Source organism: Acartia tonsa, chromosome 1 (assembly GCF_053477335.1).
Source record: "Acartia tonsa isolate MP-2025a chromosome 1, ASM5347733v1, whole genome shotgun sequence".
Classification (NCBI taxonomy): domain Eukaryota; kingdom Metazoa; phylum Arthropoda; class Copepoda; order Calanoida; family Acartiidae; genus Acartia; species Acartia tonsa.
The window spans coordinates 38440130-38459953 of NC_137260.1; the positions used below are offsets into that span (position 1 = coordinate 38440130).

Sequence of the window (19824 nt, forward strand, 5' to 3'; positions counted from 1 at the left end):
AATCTTAATTAGGTTTTACAAAATAAGAGCTTCTAAATTGTCCCACCAACAATTCATATATACTGAAAGCCTAACTTTGTTTATTAATTGGGGATGAAAAATAATTTATGATCCATTATCCCTAAAGATCCCTGGTCGTATTATATATAATTTTCTCTTTATTTTATTGTCCTCTTGTTTATTTTATATCCACCTCTAATTTTGTCATTTTATGAGTATCTATTTATGTTTATATCTTTATATATATACTAGCCTACAGCTCACGTTGTTCACTGTTCTGTAATGTTCTTGAGAATATCAAATATCCGTACTGGAAAGGTAGAAGGCTGATGCAAATATTAAGGTATAAAATCCAATGTATTAAGAATTTGTAGAGGGCCCGATCTTTCAGGGTTAACTTAAGACAGAAGGCTTATTTTATGTTTGCTGACCAATGCATGTATACTCTAAGAATAATATTATCTGTCGGTCTATCGGTAATGCTCTTAAATAATTTTCCCAGCTTTTATCGATGATATTTTTTGTGTAAAGATTCAAATACCACTAAGTATCATTACTCAGTATGTCTGTCTTTTGTGCACCCTTTTGCTTTCATTTGCTTTGCCTTTTATTTTTTCAATTCAAGAGCTTCTCTCTTTTTTCTCCATCCCCTCATTCTCTCTCTCTCCCTCTCTCTCTATCCACCCGTTCTCTCTCTTTCTTTTAAAAATATTAAGTTGCACATAAAGATTACGACTTTAACGTCATATTTTATAATATCTGTTTAACTGATTTATTCAGTAGTTTTTTTTGTTTTATCTATATTTAATGTAACAATACTCAATTTAACGTTTTGCTTCATTTTTAAAACATTTTTTAAAGAATATACTCCTAATATTTTTCATTTCAAATTTTCGTTCTGAAAGGGTTAAAATGTTTAGTTTAATATCAGACCACATTACGGGAGTGTCGCACGAATCAATTTATATTAAAACTAAGTTTTCTTAGATTTACTATATTATAAGTTAAGTTTTCTGTGTTATGAATAGAAATCAAATGCTTCAATGTTATTCAAATAGCAACATGAATTAAAAAAAACTGAATAATGATGTTAAAAGTAGAATAATGGGTCTTATCGTTCTGGTCAATGAGAATTTAATAGAGATTATTGGAGCACTATGAGTTTTTAACACTCTTTTCTTGGAGAATTTGAGCTCATATATAGACGTTTATTTCCTATATAGATCTGTCATGGATCTTGATGCAATACAGCAGGCCGTTTTGTACACGTTAAAAATTAGAAGATTTCATTAAATAAAAGTAATCGCAAATATACTTAGTAAATGATGTATGTATTTAACTATCTATCTAACTACTTTTATGTCTTCTGTATCTTTCTATGAATCTAATCTTATCATTTTGATTTGAATTACTAATTTCATTTTACTCTTCTTTTTGCTATTATCCTTTTCTAAATCAATACGCTATAACTATAAAGTTTACAAATTATATGTTCATAAATATATACATATAGATACAAGCGTAGGGGGGGGGGGGTATAATGGTGTCAATACCCACCTAAATATTGAAATTAGGTAGGCCCACATTCCCCTTTTTATTTCCTCAAGGTTCACATCTCTCTCGCAAAACCCTGTGCACGTAACTATATATGTATATAAATTGAATATATATTTTGTTGGTAACCCTATTATATGAAATGAATCCTATTAGCTGTAATGGCTCTCATTGTTTTTCTTCTGGAAATATTATGTGTGTTGACAAGGACGTCCAAGCATTTTTATTTAGGGGGGGGGGGGTTAAAAAATTTAAAATATAAGGGGGGGGGGGATTAATCATATCATATATCAATTTTGGGGGAGGTAAAAATAAAAAATGAAACATTTTAAGGGTGCCTACGGTACTTAAAAATTCATATTGGGGGGAGGGTTATCACCGTTTTAACCCCCCCGCCCCCCTTTGACGTCCCTTCGTGTGTTGATGTGGTCAGTGAACAGTTGGATAATCTAATAATAACAGATATACATAAACACTCAAATACAAAAGGGTTACATTACATTACACTTCAGGAATAGGAGATATTGTTTCTCAAAAAAGAGAAGTATTGGGGCAGTTGCAATCGCGGTTGCCGATTTTTAAAAAAATTCTCAGCCCTTGTAATTTACAACCAAGCAGCATAAAAAAGTAAGCTGCAGAAGATATTTATATACAAACAATCCACAGCTGGGCTACTTTCAAAATTGTCGGCTGCTGATCTCTAGAAATTATCTATCATCCTTTTATTTATAGGGCATGGCAGTTTTTTTGTTTGCAATCATTGTTCTTGAGCAAAAACAATTTATAACAGAGGTTTAGTATAATACATCTACAAATGATCCCTTATTCTTGGTGTAACATAGGTTCAAATATTAACACATAATATATTAGATAAAGATCTGAAGAGATATACATATTCTAAAGATATTACATACACATTAAGCATAGAAAATATCCTTTGTTGTTGAGAATATTGATTTAATTAGTACATAACATGTTGTAGAGACAAATAGTTTCATATTTGTGTCGTTTAACCCTTTCTTTCTTTATTTATGTAATTTTCTTAAATTTTTATAAATTTGGCTTTAATCAAAAAGTTTATTGGAGCAGGGAGGGAGGGGTAATTCGGTTATTTATTGCACTAGTCCCCAAAGTTTTATTACAGCGTTTCTTATTCGTTGGCTTTAAAACGTTGGGGACTGTCATTGAATTTTGATCAGTTGGTTCAATAATATAAGTTTTCACGTTTCAACCACTAATTGTAATCTAGAGAAGGGGTAATTTTGTGTATCATCATTGGAATATACATCAATTTAAAGGCTATTTTCTTATTCATTGTGTTTCAAGTGTCCTATCTCTGGCTGTGGTGGTTCGGGCCATGCCACTAGTAAAATTCTTTATCTTATAGTCTTGTTTATCATCTATTTACCTATCCTTGTGTTTCAGGTGTCCTTTCCCTGGCTGTGATGGTTCAGGCCATGCCACTAGTAAAATCCTCTATCTTATAGTCTTGTTTATCATCTATTTACCTATCCTTGTGTTTCAGGTGTCCTATCCCTGGCTGTGATGGTTCGGGCCATGCCACTAGTAAAATCCTCTATCTTATAGTCTTGTTTATCATCTATTTACCTATCCTTGTGTTTCAGGTGTCCTATCCCTGGCTGTGATGGTTCAGGCCATGCCACTAGTAAAATCCTCTATCTTATAGTCTTGTTTATCATCTATTTACCTATCCTTGTGTTTCAGGTGTCCTATCCCTGGCTGTGATGGTTCAGGCCATGCCACTAGTAAAATCCTCTATCTTATAGTCTTGTTTATCATCTATTTACCTATCCTTGTGTTTCAGGTGTCCTATCCCTGGCTGTGATGGTTCAGGCCATGCCACTAGTAAAATCCTCTATCTTATAGTCTTGTTTATCATCTATTTACCTATCCTTGTGTTTCAGGTGTCCTATCCCTGGCTGTGATGGTTCGGGCCATGCTACTGGTAAATTCCTCTCACATAGAAGGTAAAATATCTGTAGAAATATAGAATTGTTCTTATGCAGCAGTCACACTATATGGGTCAGTCTGATGTTCTTCCTATAAATAGTTTTTGCTTATTTTACTTTTACCTTTTAATTAATTATAATCAACTTCAAGGTTAATTCATTTGTTTATTGATACAACTCTTTTTATGGAGATAATTTTGATACTTATCAAGAATTCTTAAACCATTTTTTTTTAATGGCAAAGTTACTCTATAATTCACTTTGTCTGTTTGTCCGTCCGGTAAAGCTTTAGGAGAAATGCGATTATATCGGCTGCTAGGAAAAGTAGTCGGCTGAAACTTTTTGTGAAGATTCCCTGTACCTGTAAGCGTGCGGTCATTGTATACGTTAGTTCGTCCGTCAGTCAGGCTACAAATGACATTATTGTATATTTATACCTGTTTAGTTTTATGATTTTATTTCTCTCTTTTTCATGTGTTCGTTTGTCTATCCATTATTTTGTCATGCCTCGCTATTTCTTGATGTTGTCAACCTTGTTTTAATTTCAGTGCATCCGGGTGTCCACATGCCAACCGAAACAAAGCTAGATCTATGGAAACCTCATTATCTATGAGCCAGGGACGAATACTTACATATTATTTAACATTATTTCTTTCACCGCTATACAGCCGTCGTAAAGCCGCCTAAAAACAGCTGCTTAACTGCTTTTAACCTTTTATGATAGCTAGCCTTGGGTTCATGTATTTCAATTTCAAAGCCTCTTTATAAATTACAAGCTAATATAAAAGCTAATATTTAATAGCAATATTTGATATCATCAAAATAATGATGTAGAAAGATGAATACACAATTTAGGTGTAAAACTTCTGCAACCCTTTACATCCCCATCCACCCCCCCCCCCCCAAAAAAAAAATGCCAAGCTGGTGTCAATTTTTTTTTAAAAGCCACACCCCTTTAGATTGAAGGTGGATGTTAAAAAAATTTCTCGCGCTTCCCACGTCAATTTACTAATCAATGATGCATGTTTCACATTGGAATATGCTGGCGGGCGTATCCACCCAATGGTATCAAAATTAAAACAGTAAACAGGATCTTAACGCGAAAATTATTGCAGCATAACCAAAAATAGCTTCTTATATGTGGCTTCATTGCGGCTGAAATCAAAATTAATACAAACTGTCTTTTTTTAAATCACTAAAATAATTTATGAGAAATGTGTCCATCAGAGTTTCTTTCTTGAATGTTAAACTAAAGTATTGGGAACAGGGTCTATTAAAGTATGGAGGTCTTATCAAGGCTGGACTACAACCCTCCACTCCTTACAGCAGCCATACAGGTAAGGTTAGGTTAAGTTTATCCATGCAGGGTCTATATAAAGTATTATATTTTGACGGAGCTATTTTAGACCTTAAGGCAATCAGTTCCATAGATTTTATTGTTCATACAGGCTAATATTCAAATACTTTAGTACTTTAGATAAAAAGAAATACTAAAGCAGCATAATATGTCAAACAAATATTTGCTGTTTAAATTTGTATTTAACTTAATTTTTGTATTCCGTGATCAATATTCCAGCCGTAGCTGAGTAATTTGTTAGACATTCCTCTACATAATATATCTCTTTACACTTCCACACGGACTTCGGGGGATGTCAATTTTCCCTAGTAATCTCTGTCTCAGCAATTTACCTTTTTTTGTGCTTATATAAGCATTTTTGTCAGATTTAAGTAGGACGTGCTCACATCGGGAAAGTCCGCACTTTACAACAAAAGTGGCTTATTTAAATCGGACATATCGGACTAACGAGCCATTTTCGTAGGTTAATTGCTTACTTCAAGAACTATTATTGCCCTATAAACCCCTAAAAATCCCCAAAAATAAGGGTGGCTGATAAGAATCAGCCAAATCGGACGCTTTTGACGTAGATGTCTTACAGATTAAGATTTTAATCCGGATTATTTTTCCTCAAAATTTAATCCTTTCTCAGCCATTTAGGCTATATTTGTAGTAGATTGCTTACTTAAACAAGCCATTTTTGTGATTAATGTCCTACTTATATCTTCCATTTTTGCTACAAAATCCTTACTTAAACAAGCAATTTTTGTGATTAATGTCCTACTTATATCTTCCATTTTTGCTACAAAATCCTTACTTAAACAATCCATTTTTGGGGTTGATTGCTTACTTAAATCCTCCATTTTTGCTGCAAAACCCTTACTTAAGTAAGCCATTTTTGGGGTTGATTACTTACTTAAATCATCCATTTTTGTTGCAAAATTCTTACTTAAATAAGCCATTTTTGGGGTTGATTACTTATTTAAGTAAGGATTTTGCAACCAAAATGGATGATTTAAGTAAGTAATCAACCCCAAAAATGGCTTATTTAAGTAAGGTTTTTGCAACAAAAATGGATGATTTAAGTAAGCAATCAACCCCAAAAATGGCTTATTTAAGTAAGGTTTTTGCAACAAAAATGGATGATTTAAGTAAGTAATCAACCCCAAAAATGGCTTATTTAAGTAAGGTTTTTGCAACAAAAATGGATGATTTAAGTAAGCAATCAACCCCAAAAATGGCTTATTTAAGTAAGGATTTTGCAACCAAAATGGATGATTTAAGTAATCAATCAACCCCAAAAATGGCTTATTTAAGTAAGGATTTTGTAGCAAAAATGGATGATTTAAGTAAGTAATCAACCCCAAAAATGGCTTATTTAAGTAAGGATTTTGTAGCAAAAATAGATGATTTAAGTAAGCAATCAACCCCAAAAATGGCTTATTTAAGTAAGGATTTTGCAACCAAAATGGATGATTTAAGTAAGCCATTTTTGGGGTTGATTGCTTACTTAAATCATCCATTTTTGTTGCAAAAACCTTACTTAATTAAGCCATTTTTGGGGTTGATTACTTACTTAAATCATCCATTTTGGTTGCAAAATCCTTACTTAAATAAGCCATTTTTGGGGTTGATTTCTTACTTAAATCATCCATTTATTTATTTTATGCTTTCTTTAATTCAACCTTTTTACTGTGAAATATGTGCTTGAACACCAGCTATTTTATGTTTACTTACCTTTCTTTTGAGCTACTAAAACCTCACATAAACTTGCTCAAACATTTTTAAAAATTATTTTATATATTTTTTTATATTACAAAAGATTCTGATGAAAATTTATTCAAGTTTATACAAATTAATTTGATGTTTCTGATTAAATGAAGTCTATAGGAGTTCCAGCAAAACCACTCTAACAACAGACTGAATTAAAAAAACAACAATCTATTTTTAAAGTGATTCTAAATGCCCCCTATTATTTTTTCAGGTGATAAGTTTCTGTTCTTCACTGAAGTAATCTAATGAAAAATAATTACAGACAAACAAAATATATTCAAATGTACTAAATAGGATTACATAAAAATATTTCCTAACAATTTCCAATTAAACATTCAAGAATTTTTATCAACATTTAATAACAATAAATACTAATAAAATATATCAAATATAGAAACAAATAATATTCCAATGCCTGTTTGTTAATAAACATGAATAAATTTCAAAAAAAGTATTTTAATCTAGGGTAGAACTTTTATAAGGAAACTTTTAAACATTTTGATTATTATTGTGCCTTGAATACCATTTTTTTCAGCTATTTGTAGTTTAGGAGCTACATTGAAAATGTGAGAAAAAAAATGAAAAGTTTTAAGTAAGGTAAAACATTTTACCATGTAGCTCCTATACTAAACTTAGCTAAGGAATAGTTCTTACGTATCTAAAAACTAGAGCTTATGACAATTCACAAATAGCTATACAATTGAATGTGTGGTAACCAACAGTTTTTAGACTTAAGATGAATCAAATTTATCCAAAGGTGTATTGTAGTTATACAAATCAAGTGCAAGTTCCTGCTTTGGTGTCAGATAAATTGCCAATATGAACCCACCCATATAAACATAATGAACAAACTAACAAACAAACAGACAGACAAATTTTGAGATGTCCCAAAGACCAGACAAAATGACATGAAAGCATTGAAAAAATATTTTAAATTGGTGGAATTGAAAACTTGGATGCCTTTTTTTCTAAAAATTATAAAAAATATTTATTTACCTTACACAGAAAGATAAACAGACAGATGGACAGACAGATGTAAATATAGACAAACATATCAACAGACATTTAGATAGACTTTCAAACAGATAGTAAAACTGCCCCCCCCTACCCCAAATTTATTAGTTAATATTCTTGTTTAAGAAGGTATGCTTGTTATGTTGCCCTACTTATATAATTATTCTTGTTTAAAAAGTATAGAATGTTTTTTTTGTGCTACTTATTGATATAATTTTTTTTGTTTACAAAGGTGTAAATTGTTATCGTTGCACTACTTAAAAAATAATTAATCTTGACAGAAGACTAACAGACAGACAGAAAAACAGATTAAATACAAATAGATGGACGGACAGACAGATGGACAAATAGATAGATGGAAAGACAGATGGATATGCAAACAGATGGACAGTTAGAAAGACTTCAAGAAAGATGGATAGACAGACAGAAAAATGGATAGAGTAACAAATAGACAGATGGACAGAGAATTGGTTGGACATATAGACAGACAGACAGACAGACAGACAACAGTCTGACATACAGACTGACAAACATGCAGACAGATTGTCATTTAGCTAGTCCAGACATACGGATTTACATATAGACTTACAAGAAGAAATAAAGAAGTGCAAGTAAAAAATTGAACAAGGATGACAACATCCATAAGTAGCGAAGCACAAAAATTGTGGATGGGAATACCTACAAGTAGAAAGAAAGAGTATTCTTTAAAATCAAGAATAGATTTAATTAATTGGAGAAAATAAACACAAAACCTTTTTTTTATTTTTTATGATGACTGACATACAAATGTTCAAAGTAAATTACATACTGGATATATGCTCAGAACAATAGGAAAAATTATTATGATACTGTCATCTTAAAAAAATTTGAAAATTGGACCAAAAACACCAAAGATATTGGGAAATATGTAAAAATATAAAAATAGCCAAAAACCTGCTAAAAAGCAGTCAAACCGCCATGGATGTGTGAAAATTAATTATAATCCTTAGTGATGGGAATATTGTCATAAAGTTTCAGCCTTCTATCTGTCATAGGAGCCGAGAAATTCATGTTTTCCCACTTTTTCTCTGACATACAGACAGACTGACAGACAAACAGACGGACGGACAGACATTTCGAATTATAGAGTAGCTTCGCTACTAAAAAGTAATCAGCTATCAATATCCAATTTATTAGGTTTAATATTTTTTTTTAGGAAGCTATGCTTGTTATTGTTGTCCTACTTATAATCTAATTATTCTTGTTTAAGAAAGTGTAGATTGCTATTGCTGCACTTCTTATGAAAAAAATATAAAGATTTAAAAAGGTTGAATTGTTATTGTTGCCCTTCCTATGATCTTATTATTCTTGATTTAGAATGTATACTTTTCATTGCTGCGCTTCTTATGAAATGACTACCTATTCTTATTTGCTTATTTTTAAATTTTTAAATTTATAACACAGGAAAAGGTTGTTTTGATGACAATTAATAGTGAATCAACACCATCGTTAAATGATATACTTTTCAGAACTATAGACTATTACTAACTCTTTCCATTTACATTTACTTTCATCGTGCAACATCCTACTTAAATATTAAATTCATTTACAAAAATTTAGATTGCTAATATGACAAAACAATATGCAGAAGTGAAGGCCCACCAGAGTTGGGCATTTTTAAGATTGTCGACAGGGAAGTAACACAAAAATAAGAATGACAACATCCATAAGTAGCAAAGCACAAAAAATTGTGGATGGGAATACAAAGAAGTAGATTTAAAGTGTATTTATTAAAGTCAAGAATAGATATATTGGAGAAAATAAACACGAAACCTTGTTTTATTTTGTATGATGAAGACGGTTAAAGTAAATTACATACTAGATGCACATAAAAATGAGAAAAAATATTTTGAAACTGTTAATGCAAAAAAAAATTTAAATTGGACCAAAAATACCAAAGATATGGGGAAATATATAAAAATAGCCAAAAACCTGCTAAAAGGCAGTTTGGCCACCATGTTTCTTTTCTTAACCCATTAGTGACGAACCGGCTTTTAACACCCGGTTCCAGAAAATGCCGAAAAAAAAACGGTTCTCAGTTTCAGGTTTGCATCATTCTCAGTATGAATCCCCCCTCTACTACCCTGGTTTTCATTTCCTCCTGGAGCAGGCAGTTTTGCTTACTTCTGTTTGCCGGTATAGCTCAACAAAATTTGAAAACCAAGAAAAATGAGGTGATTTTAAAATACCCCTCCTAACTTTTTTGTTTATGAAGTAAAGTTAGTGATTTTTTTTGTGAAATTTAAATTTTGTTGGCAACTACATTCATTTGTGAATTCGTTTTATTCAAATTATTATTTTTTATATGATTTTTATTCGTTTTTTTACATTCTATATTGGCCCGGCTCGGCCCAAGTAAAGATACCTGCCATTTTAATTGCCTGGCTCGGCGCGAGTAAAGATACCCGTCCACTTATAATATCAAAATTTTAAAACTTCTAGGAAATGGGCTTTTTTGACTGAAAAGGGTGGCACCTATAGCCAAAACACTAAATGTGATATAAATCGTTTTGAATCTTACTTGTAGCTCTATCAATTACATGAGGTTATGTAGTTTTCAATTGTGGATCGTATCGTAGTATTAGCTACTCTACAACTCACTTTGGACATTCAAAAATTACATTTTTAATTTTTTGGGCCAAATAACCGGGTATTTAGGACAAAACCGGGCTTGAATGCTGGGGGAAAGCACCAAAAAACTTTATTGCAACTTTCCTGTGCATGCCACTAGAGCAAAACAAAAAAATTGGAATTCCGTTTTTACCATAACAAAGCTTCCCTGAAATTTTCAGCTCGATCGGTCCATAAAAGTGGTGCTCGGCACTAATGGGTTAAAACGCCAGAAATTTAATTTTAATATCTTTAACTCAAAAATTTTTTTGAAAATTGGATTATAAACACCAAAGATATGGGTAAAAATGTGAAAAATATAAAAATAGCCAAAAACCTGCAAAAAGGCAGTCTGACTGTCATTGTTGTTTTCTTCAAACGACAGGAAATTTAATTTTGATATCTTTAACTGAAAAAATTTCGAAAATCGGACCATAAACACCAAAGATATGGGGAATAATATAAAAATAGCCAAAACCCTGCAAAAAGGCAGTCTGATTGTCATTGTTGTTTTCTTCAAATGACGGGAAATTGAATTTTGATATCTTTAATTGAAAAAATTTTGAAAATTGGACCATAAACAGCAAAGATATGGGGAATATTTGGAAAATATTAAAAATAGCCAAAAACCTGCTTAAAAGCAGTCCGACCGCTATTGATGTTTTATAGTTAATAGTGCTGCTTAATGATGGTAATGTTGTCAAAAAATTTAAGCTCTCTATCTTTTATAGGAGCCGAGAAAATCACGTTTCCCCCACTTCATTAATTACGGACGGACGGACAGACGGACAGACGGACGGACGGACATTGTGAATTATAGAGTAGCTTCGCTACTAAAAATGTGAACAAATCTTTATGAACTAAATTATGTGTTTAGCAGCCAAAGGTTATTTTATTGTGTTTGTTTATTATTTGTTTAGCATTGCTTAAATGCAGGGATCTAATGGCATAAGAGTAAGACGAAGGCCGATAAATAGATTTACATCCCCAATGATGATACTCAATTCACCAATTACAATTAGTGGTTGAAATGTATGGACACTCAACTTAATGTATCAACCAATCCCCAAAGTTGTAAGGCCAACGAATAAGAAAACGTTTTTATTAAACTTTAGGGAATTAGATTTGAACAACTCATGGTCCCATTCCTCCCTTGCTTTAATGGATTTTCGATTTTAACCGGAAGGGATAGAACAATGGACAATAAATTTATGTAAGCACCTTAATTACAATCAACAATTTACTCATATGATTCTAAATCTAATGTATGTTACTCAAATAGTTTTAACAGGAATTCAGGTATAAGACAATTAATAATACGTTTTTTTATATCCCCAATGATGAGAAACAAGATTACTCTTCCATATAGATTTAGTAAAATTACCCTAAGTGTTTAAGCAAACAAAATGAAACTTTGGGTACCAGCGTAATTAAGAGCCAAATGTTCGATCCCTCTTTGATATAGAATGAGTGGGGGGACAATTGACTCTTTTTTACAATTATAATAAAGTTTACTAGCACGAATTCTCATTTGTTGGCTCAAAAACTTTGGGTAATTTTTGATAAATTTGGATTGGTTTATTCATTTTATTTCAGTTTCAAAACGTTTTACCCAATAATTTTATTGTTTAAGAGGGTTAATTTTGTTCATCATTATTGAGGATATATGTTCTGTATGATACCTTTAGATCGCTGGTCTTATATAAAGTCGACTTCAGATAAAAAAGATTATTTTAAATGATACATTATTTCAGTATTATAGACAGATTTCCACGGATAGAATAACTATATAACTAAGTTTATATTGTTTTAATCTTGACGGATTTAATTCAATTATGATTTTTTTTGTGGTAAATTGCCTATAAGTTGATATGAATGGTTGAAATACGTTTCTAACACAATAGAAGTAAAATCAAAACTGGTTTTAATATTCTGATTTTACATTTTTATATTCGTAGAGAACTGGAAATGATACAATACTTGCTTTTTTCAGTATGGCTTAGAACCAGTTCTAATCCAGCGGATTTTAATCGGTTTTGTTGCCATACAGGAAATATATTTAACACATTATTATAAAGTTTCAGTGTAAGTAAAATTGAATAATATAGTTATATATCGCAACGTATTATAGTCAGCTTTCCGCGGATATCAAAATGAAAAATTAAAACCAGTTTTCTTAACCCCGCGTAGCCCAGGCCAGGAAAATTGGTTTTATGTTTATGATTTTTATTTTAATTTACGTGGAAAACTGTCTGTAAAACGATCATATACATAATTTTTCAGTATGGCTAAGAAATGGTTCCAATCCAGTGGATTTTAATCGGTTTCAAAGCCATAATAGAAATTTCGTTTTAACTAGGACATTGTCTACATAATAATGCATATTTTTCAGGATACATAAGAGTCGGCTCAAAGATATGCATCATATAAATAAAACATTTAAGTAAAATGCCATCTCCCCCCCCCCCCCCCTCCCCGCTTCTTTTACTACCTAACCTAACCTTACCCCAGAATTCAAGGTTAAGTGCTCAACAATGTACTTCAAATGAAAGCGCCAATATTTTATTTTTAAGCATTGCATTTATGGATGTATTTTTCTTGTTTTGATTGCAAACTAAATTTTCGTTTTTAATTGGAATCTTAAGGAATAAGACAATGGATGATAAATCGATGAAAATTCCCCATTTACGATAAGAAATTCATAAATTGTTGATCAAAAAGTTTGGACATTGATATTCTGGAACCAAGCAATCAAAATTCAATATAAGTACCCAAAGTTTTAAGGCTAATCCTTGAGCGAGAGTTTTTCATGGGCTGTTTATTACACTAGTCCCCAAAGTTTCATAATATCCATTTCTTATTTTTTGGGTAAACAACTTTGAGGAATTAAAATTATTGAATTTTGATTAATAACTCTAGTTTTCAAACGTTTCAATTCCTATTTGTACTCTACAGAAGGGGTAACTTTGTTTACTATCATTGACAATGTACATTAATTTATCGGCCATTGCCTAATCCCTTTAGTTTCCTGCCATAATAAAACTTTATTACACATACCAAAAGCTTTTGGGCCAAAAAACAAGATAACGTGGTTATTAAACATTGTTTATAAAACCAACAGTCGTGGTTCCATAACGAATCCGCTCTTTGTCGGGCAGGTGATAGGTTTGTATCTCGGCCCGACACTGCGTCATAACTTAAGACGTTAAAAGTGTTTCCTACGGCTGCTATGTCAGGTGCGCGACATAAATAGTTAAAGTAGGGGGAATGCCGTGACCCATAAACAGGCGCAACTAGTTACCATGCACAGTTAGGTCTTCTCAGACAAAGGTTATGCAATCAAAGGGTTGGTTGTATGTAACTTAACTTAGAGTATCACATCCCATTACGTGCGTAGTTATAAAACTTTGGGTACCTGTCTCCCCACTCTTTAATTCTAATTTATAATATCCAAAGTTTCCTTCCTCATTTGGTATACATATATCTACAGGGATGGAACACTGGACGAAAAATGAACTAAATTCTGCCAATAAGAAAATGGGACAGACAAGAAAATGACAGTAGAATCATCCAAGGAGAGAGGGGGCATTTGGGCTGTTTATTACATTAGTCCTCAAAGTTTTATTATTCGTTGGCTTAACAACTTTGGGGGGTTTATTAAATTTTAATCGGTTGGTTTATTAAGTTTATCAATTTATCCGCCATTGTCTTATCCCTTTAGATCTCTGATAAACATTAAAGAAGCAAAGATGACAACATTCATAAAATCAAAGCTCTAAAATGAACATTAACAATTGAAGAGTGTCATAACTGAATAGTCAGGATACTGTTTAAGAACATACTTTCCTTTTTTGAACTTGATTATACAGTTGCTACGCTTATAACATTGCACCACGTTGTAATAGGAATCATCCAAAATCAGATGAATAGGATAAATTGATATTTGTTGTCAAAAAAGTTAAAAATCAACATGTTTTATATGGATGTACAAACATTATACTAACAGCTATAGGGTTGCTATGCTTCCTTAACCCTTACAGATCGGGGGGGGGGGGGGGGGGGTTCCGTTATTTGCCGTTTTTCGGCGAGGGTCAGAAAAAGTAACTTTTTCGTTATATAAAATAAAAGTTCGTCCTAAAATTTGGTTATCCTTGCTTTAAAATTGGCTGCTGTACAGCTGTTTTAATATTTTGTGACTGGCCGCTAAAAAGCGGCTAAGGAGCGGTCTGACCGCTATGACTAGAAAAAGTAATTTTCTCTAAAAATATACATGAACCACCAGAAAAAATTTCACGTCTCTATCTGTAACAGGAGCCGAGATAGAGGGGGGGCTAAATTAGCCCCCCCCCCCCTGATCTATAATCTATTAAGGTGGAAATTTGGGCCCGATCTGTAAGGGTTAATCATACCTTATTGTTATACATAAAAGTTTGAAATCAGAATAACAATTCTATCATGTCTAAATTAATCAAAAGAGCTAACCAATATGGACTTACGAATGGACGGACCGACTCCAAACATAGAAAAGCTTCTCTTGTAAAAATATATCAAATATCCAGAAGACTTCAAAACCGATTAATATCTGCTGGATTAGAACCGGTTCTCAGCCATACTGATTCATGTATAGCATCGTATGACAGACAATTTTCTATGAATATTAAAATAAAAAAAAACAAAATCAATACAAGTTAAGTTTTATTCTTCTGTTTTTTTCATTTTAATATCCACAGAAAGCTACCGATAATACGATGCAATAGAAATAAAACTTTAAAAAAAATAATGGTCTAACCTTATATTATTACCAGATCTGCCATATTTTCCTTTTCAATTGTTTGGCTTGCTTCATTCATTTAATGCGTAGTTTTAATTTAACTTTACGATTTTCTACAATTCAAATATTCTTACAAGTATTATTTAATAGTTAGAATATTGTTATTGTTGAAAATGTATAGTTAATACAAAATATAATTCACTTGAGAATGTTTCATTTTTTGAGAATTTATCAAAACACTTTCACTATAAATAAAAAGTACATTGCACATATACATGACAATGACATGTTTCTCTACCAATCACCTTGGATGTACTGACTCGACAACAGGTCAGCCTAGAGTTGACCCTCCTGCGCCTACCACACACACACACACACACACACACAAACTTACACACACTCACAATTAAGCACTTATTCCCGCATTCAAAGTTTACTTGGGAGAGTGGAGTTAACCTTCTTCAAAACAAATAAAAACATTTACGATAAAAAAGCTTTCCTGTAAAACAAACTTCGGTTCACCTGCGAGATTGTTTTTTACATACAGACATCCTGTTACTTTTGTATAAGAATATAAAGATCGTTCATAGTTTTTTTATTTTTCCGCCCAAATGTATAACATTTTCAAATCAAAACCTAATTATTTTTACAGTACAAAATGACTTTTTAGTAGTGAAGCTACTATAAAATGCACTTTGTCTGTCCGTCCGTAACACTATGGGGGAAACGTGATTTTCTCTCAAAGAAAAATGAGAAAGACAAGAAAAAGACAGTATAAATATCAAAGAAAAATTTTGGGTATAGTCTCATTTGTAGCAATGCCTCTTAAGGGGCATTTCATCGTAATTTAACAGTAGCTTTTCTCCTATTTCTAGACCCTGCGGGGGGATCTAACCCTGCGGGGCAATCACCTAATCTAACTTAATCTCTCCAAATCTACTGTGAAAATATGATGAATCGCCCCTTAAGAGGCGCTGTCATGAAAGGGACTATACCCAAAATAAATTTTCCATTGTCCAATCCCTTGCATAGTTTCTCTATGACTTCTGTTAATTCATAAATTTTATCATGTTATAAATTTCAAACTTTGGATAAGGATTCCTGTAACAAAAATAAAACTTGGAAAGCAAAGCATTTCTATTATCGTTATCAGAAAGTCTTTCTTTCCATTTAAAACATATGGCAAAACTCTTTACATTAAAAATTAGTATAAACGTGGGTCCGCATATCTGGAAAAGGTGTCCAAACTTTTCAACCAATTAATATAATAAAAAGTAACAGTTTTTAGTAGCAAAACTACTCTATAATTCGTAATGTCCGTCAGTCCGTCCGTCTGTTAGAGAAAAAGTGGGTGAAACGTGATTCTCTTAGTAGCAAAGCTACTCTATAATTCGTAATGTCCGTCCGTCTGTTAGAGAAAAAGTGGGGGAAAACTTGATTTTCTTAGTAGCAAAGCTACTCTATAATTCGTAACGTCTGCCAGTCCGTCCGTCTGTTAGAGACAAAGTGGGGGAAAACTTGATTTTCTTAGTAGCAAAGCTACTCTATAATTCGTAACGTCTGCCAGTCCGTCCGTCTGTTAGAGACAAAGTGGGGGAAAACTTGATTTTCTTAGTAGCAAAGCTACTCTATAATTCGTAATGTCCGTCAGTCCGTCCGTCCGTCTGTTGGAGAAAAAGTGGGTGAAACATAATTTCTTAGTAGCAAAGCTACTCTATAATTCGTAATGTCCGTCAGTCCGTCCGTCCGTCTGTTGGAGAAAAAAGTGGGTGAAACGTGATTTCTTAGTAGCAAAGCTACTCTATGATTCGTAATATCCGCCAGTTCGTCCGTCCGTCCGTCTGTTAGAGACAAAGTGGGGGAAACATGATTTTCTTAGTAGCAAAGCTACTCTATAATTCGTAATGTCCGCCAGTCTGTTCGTCTGTCCGTCCCTCCGTCCGTCCGTCTGTTAGAGACAAAGTAAGGGAAACGTGATTTTCTTAGTAGCAAAGCAACTCTATAATTCGTAATGTTCGTCCGTCTGTTAGAGACAAAGTGGGGGTAACGTGATTTTCTCGGCTCCTATGACAGATAGAAGGCTAAAACTTTTTGAAAACATTCCCATCATTAAGGAGCATAATTAACTTTAACACAACCATGGGGGCCGGACTGCTTTTTAGCAGGTTTTAGGCTATTTTTGTATTTTTCACATTTTTCACCATAACTTTCTTGTTTATGGTCCAATTTTCAAATTTTTTTAGATATGGATATCTAAATTAAATTTCCTGTTTAATAAAATATCTATGGGGGTTGGACTGCCTCTTAGCAGATTTTTGGCTATTCTATATTTTTACATATTTCTCCATACCTTTGGGGTTTATGGTCCGATTTTCAAAATTTTTGTAGTTAAGAATATCAAAATAAGATTTCCAGTTGTTTAAAAAAAATATCCCTGGTGATCAGACTGCCTTTTTGCAGGTTTTTGGCTATTTATATTTTTTATATAGTTCCTAATATCTTTGGTGTTTATGGTCTGATTTTCAAAATTTTTGAAATGAAGAATATAAATTTTTTTTTTTTACTTATTTAATATTGTACACTATCTTATCCCTTTAGATCCCTGAGCAAAATAAAAAATCATTTTTAGGACCAATTATTGAAAAATTTTTTCTCGTATTCATTCGAATCCGGTGGATAGGAACCGGTTCTCATCCATACGATAAAACTATGTCTAGCATCGTATTATATCCAGTTTTCTACGAATATAGAAATGTACAATCATAAGATTAAAACTTGTTTTTTTAGCCGGTGCCTTCGGCACCACGGGGCTAAAAAAACTAGTTTTAATCTTATAACTGTACATTCTATATCCGCGGAAAGCCGTTTATAATACGATACGAGAAATAACTTTTATTTCACACCCTAGCAGCCAAGATTAGTTATTATCGCAGCATTCTATAATTAGCTTTTTGCGGATAGTCAAACGATAAATTATAATATTAATTCCAGTTTTGTTAGTCCTGAAGGGCCGAAGGCTTGGTCCAATGAAAACTGGTATGAATATTAGGATTTTAATTTTACTCTTCATAGAAAATGTCTATATTTTGATACAATACATGATTTTGCAGTATGGTTGGGAAACAGTTCTAATCCGGTGGATATTAATTGATTTTGTAGCCATACTGGAAAATCAAATAAATTACAGACTGAATGATGAGAGGCAGAAAAGTGAATCATAGAGTAGCTTTGCTTTTTATTCTTTCTTGGTTAGTATTTTTTTCCCAGAGGGAGAGCGGAGACAATTGGCTGTTTATTTCAATAGTCCCTAAAGTTTTACAATAACGTTTTCTTATTCGTTGGCTTTGGGGAGTTTTACTGTATTTTGATAGGTTTATTAAGTTGAGTTTATAAACGTTTCAACCCTTAATTTTAATCTACAGAAGGGGTAATTTCGCGTGTCATATTTAGGGACTATTGTCTTATCTCTTTAGATCCCTGATTTGTTTCATAATTTTATTTTTTATCCTTGCTTAAGTGAATGCTTTTTATAACACGACAACAACATAAGTTTTAAGTATGTGGACTAGTGCAGTAACATATAATATAGGCTAACATTAAACTTATTCTTGGAGGGATAGGACAATGGCTGATTGATTATTATACATTTTTACATAAAAATGAAACGGTTTGGCAAGGATAATTAATATTCCATCGTCCTTCTCCAATATCCCAATGTTAATTAAATCTACAGACCTTTGAATCTGATTAATTAAGCTAGGTATATGAAATTTAAAGTTGAAATCTATTTTTTTCCGTTTTAAAGAATAATAAGATAATTTCTCTAATTTAAATGAAAACGATAATTTTTTAATGTTTTGTCCTACCCGCAGATATGGCTCAGTGGTTTAACGTCCGCTTATCTGTTGGGGAGGTGTCGGGTTCGAGTCCCCAGACCGCATCAATACTAAAGATGTAAAAATTAGTACCTACTGCTGCTCTTTCAGGCGTTAGAGATTTGGAGTAAGATTAGGGGGGAAGCCTTAGCCCTAAATCAGGTATGCATGGGTGGTCCTTGGCATGGTACACTAGTGATCGAAAAACTTTGCTCAGTCATAGGTTGACTGAAAAGTCCCTGTGGACTAGCATTGTGTAGTAGCTGGCTAGTGTGTTAGTGGCGTTTGTTAGTTCATCTACTGGGAGTCATCCTTGAATACTATGTTGACTGAGAAGTCCCTAGGATTTGATGTGACTTCATTGTGTCGTTGTCAAAAACAGCGCCACGTCCTGTGCCTTGGTTGCATTAAAAGTCGCAATAATATCGTGACAAAAAATCACAAAACCTTAACTCACCATCCATAAGGTTGACGTGTAAATTACCCACAAGCCCTAATTAAAATGTCAAGGGAAAATGATGGGAAGAATGCAAACTCGAATCCGCGTCATACCAAAGACGTTAACAATGGTACCTACCTGCTCTGTTCGGCACAGGACATCAAAGAGTTTGAGTAGGGGGAATGCCTTGGCCCCAAAGGGTTGGTTGTCTGTAATGTACTGTACCACGGGTATGAGGTGAAGGACCAAGAGTCTGGCCTTGAGTTGGCAAGTTGACTGTTCAGTCCAGGTGCAACTCACCCACACGACATTAACATTAACATTAATGTTTTGTCCTAATCCTCATATAAAAGTAACAGGATGTCTGCCTGTGTCCCTGTATGTCTCTATGTCTGTCTGCAGTGAAAAACTTTGCCAAAAGCTGAACAGATATTGTTTTCCTG

At 32.9% G+C, this 19824-nt stretch overlaps 1 protein-coding gene across 4 annotated transcripts in view; it reads left to right on the top strand.

The window, feature by feature from the left end:
• Positions 1 to 19824, top strand: part of LOC145318954 (uncharacterized) — a 53321-nt gene that overhangs the window by 18822 nt on the left and 14675 nt on the right. For 2 of the 4 annotated variants that reach the window (XM_080160724.1, XM_080160739.1), the window contains exons 12-14: positions 3480 to 3542; positions 4073 to 4140; positions 4778 to 4861. In XM_080160724.1, coding sequence (XP_080016850.1) covers positions 3480 to 3542; positions 4073 to 4140; positions 4778 to 4861 — 215 coding nt within the window. The remainder of the gene's footprint in view (positions 1 to 3479; positions 3543 to 4072; positions 4141 to 4777; positions 4862 to 19824) is intronic. The other 2 variants (XM_080160749.1, XM_080160733.1) reach the window with 2 other exon arrangements.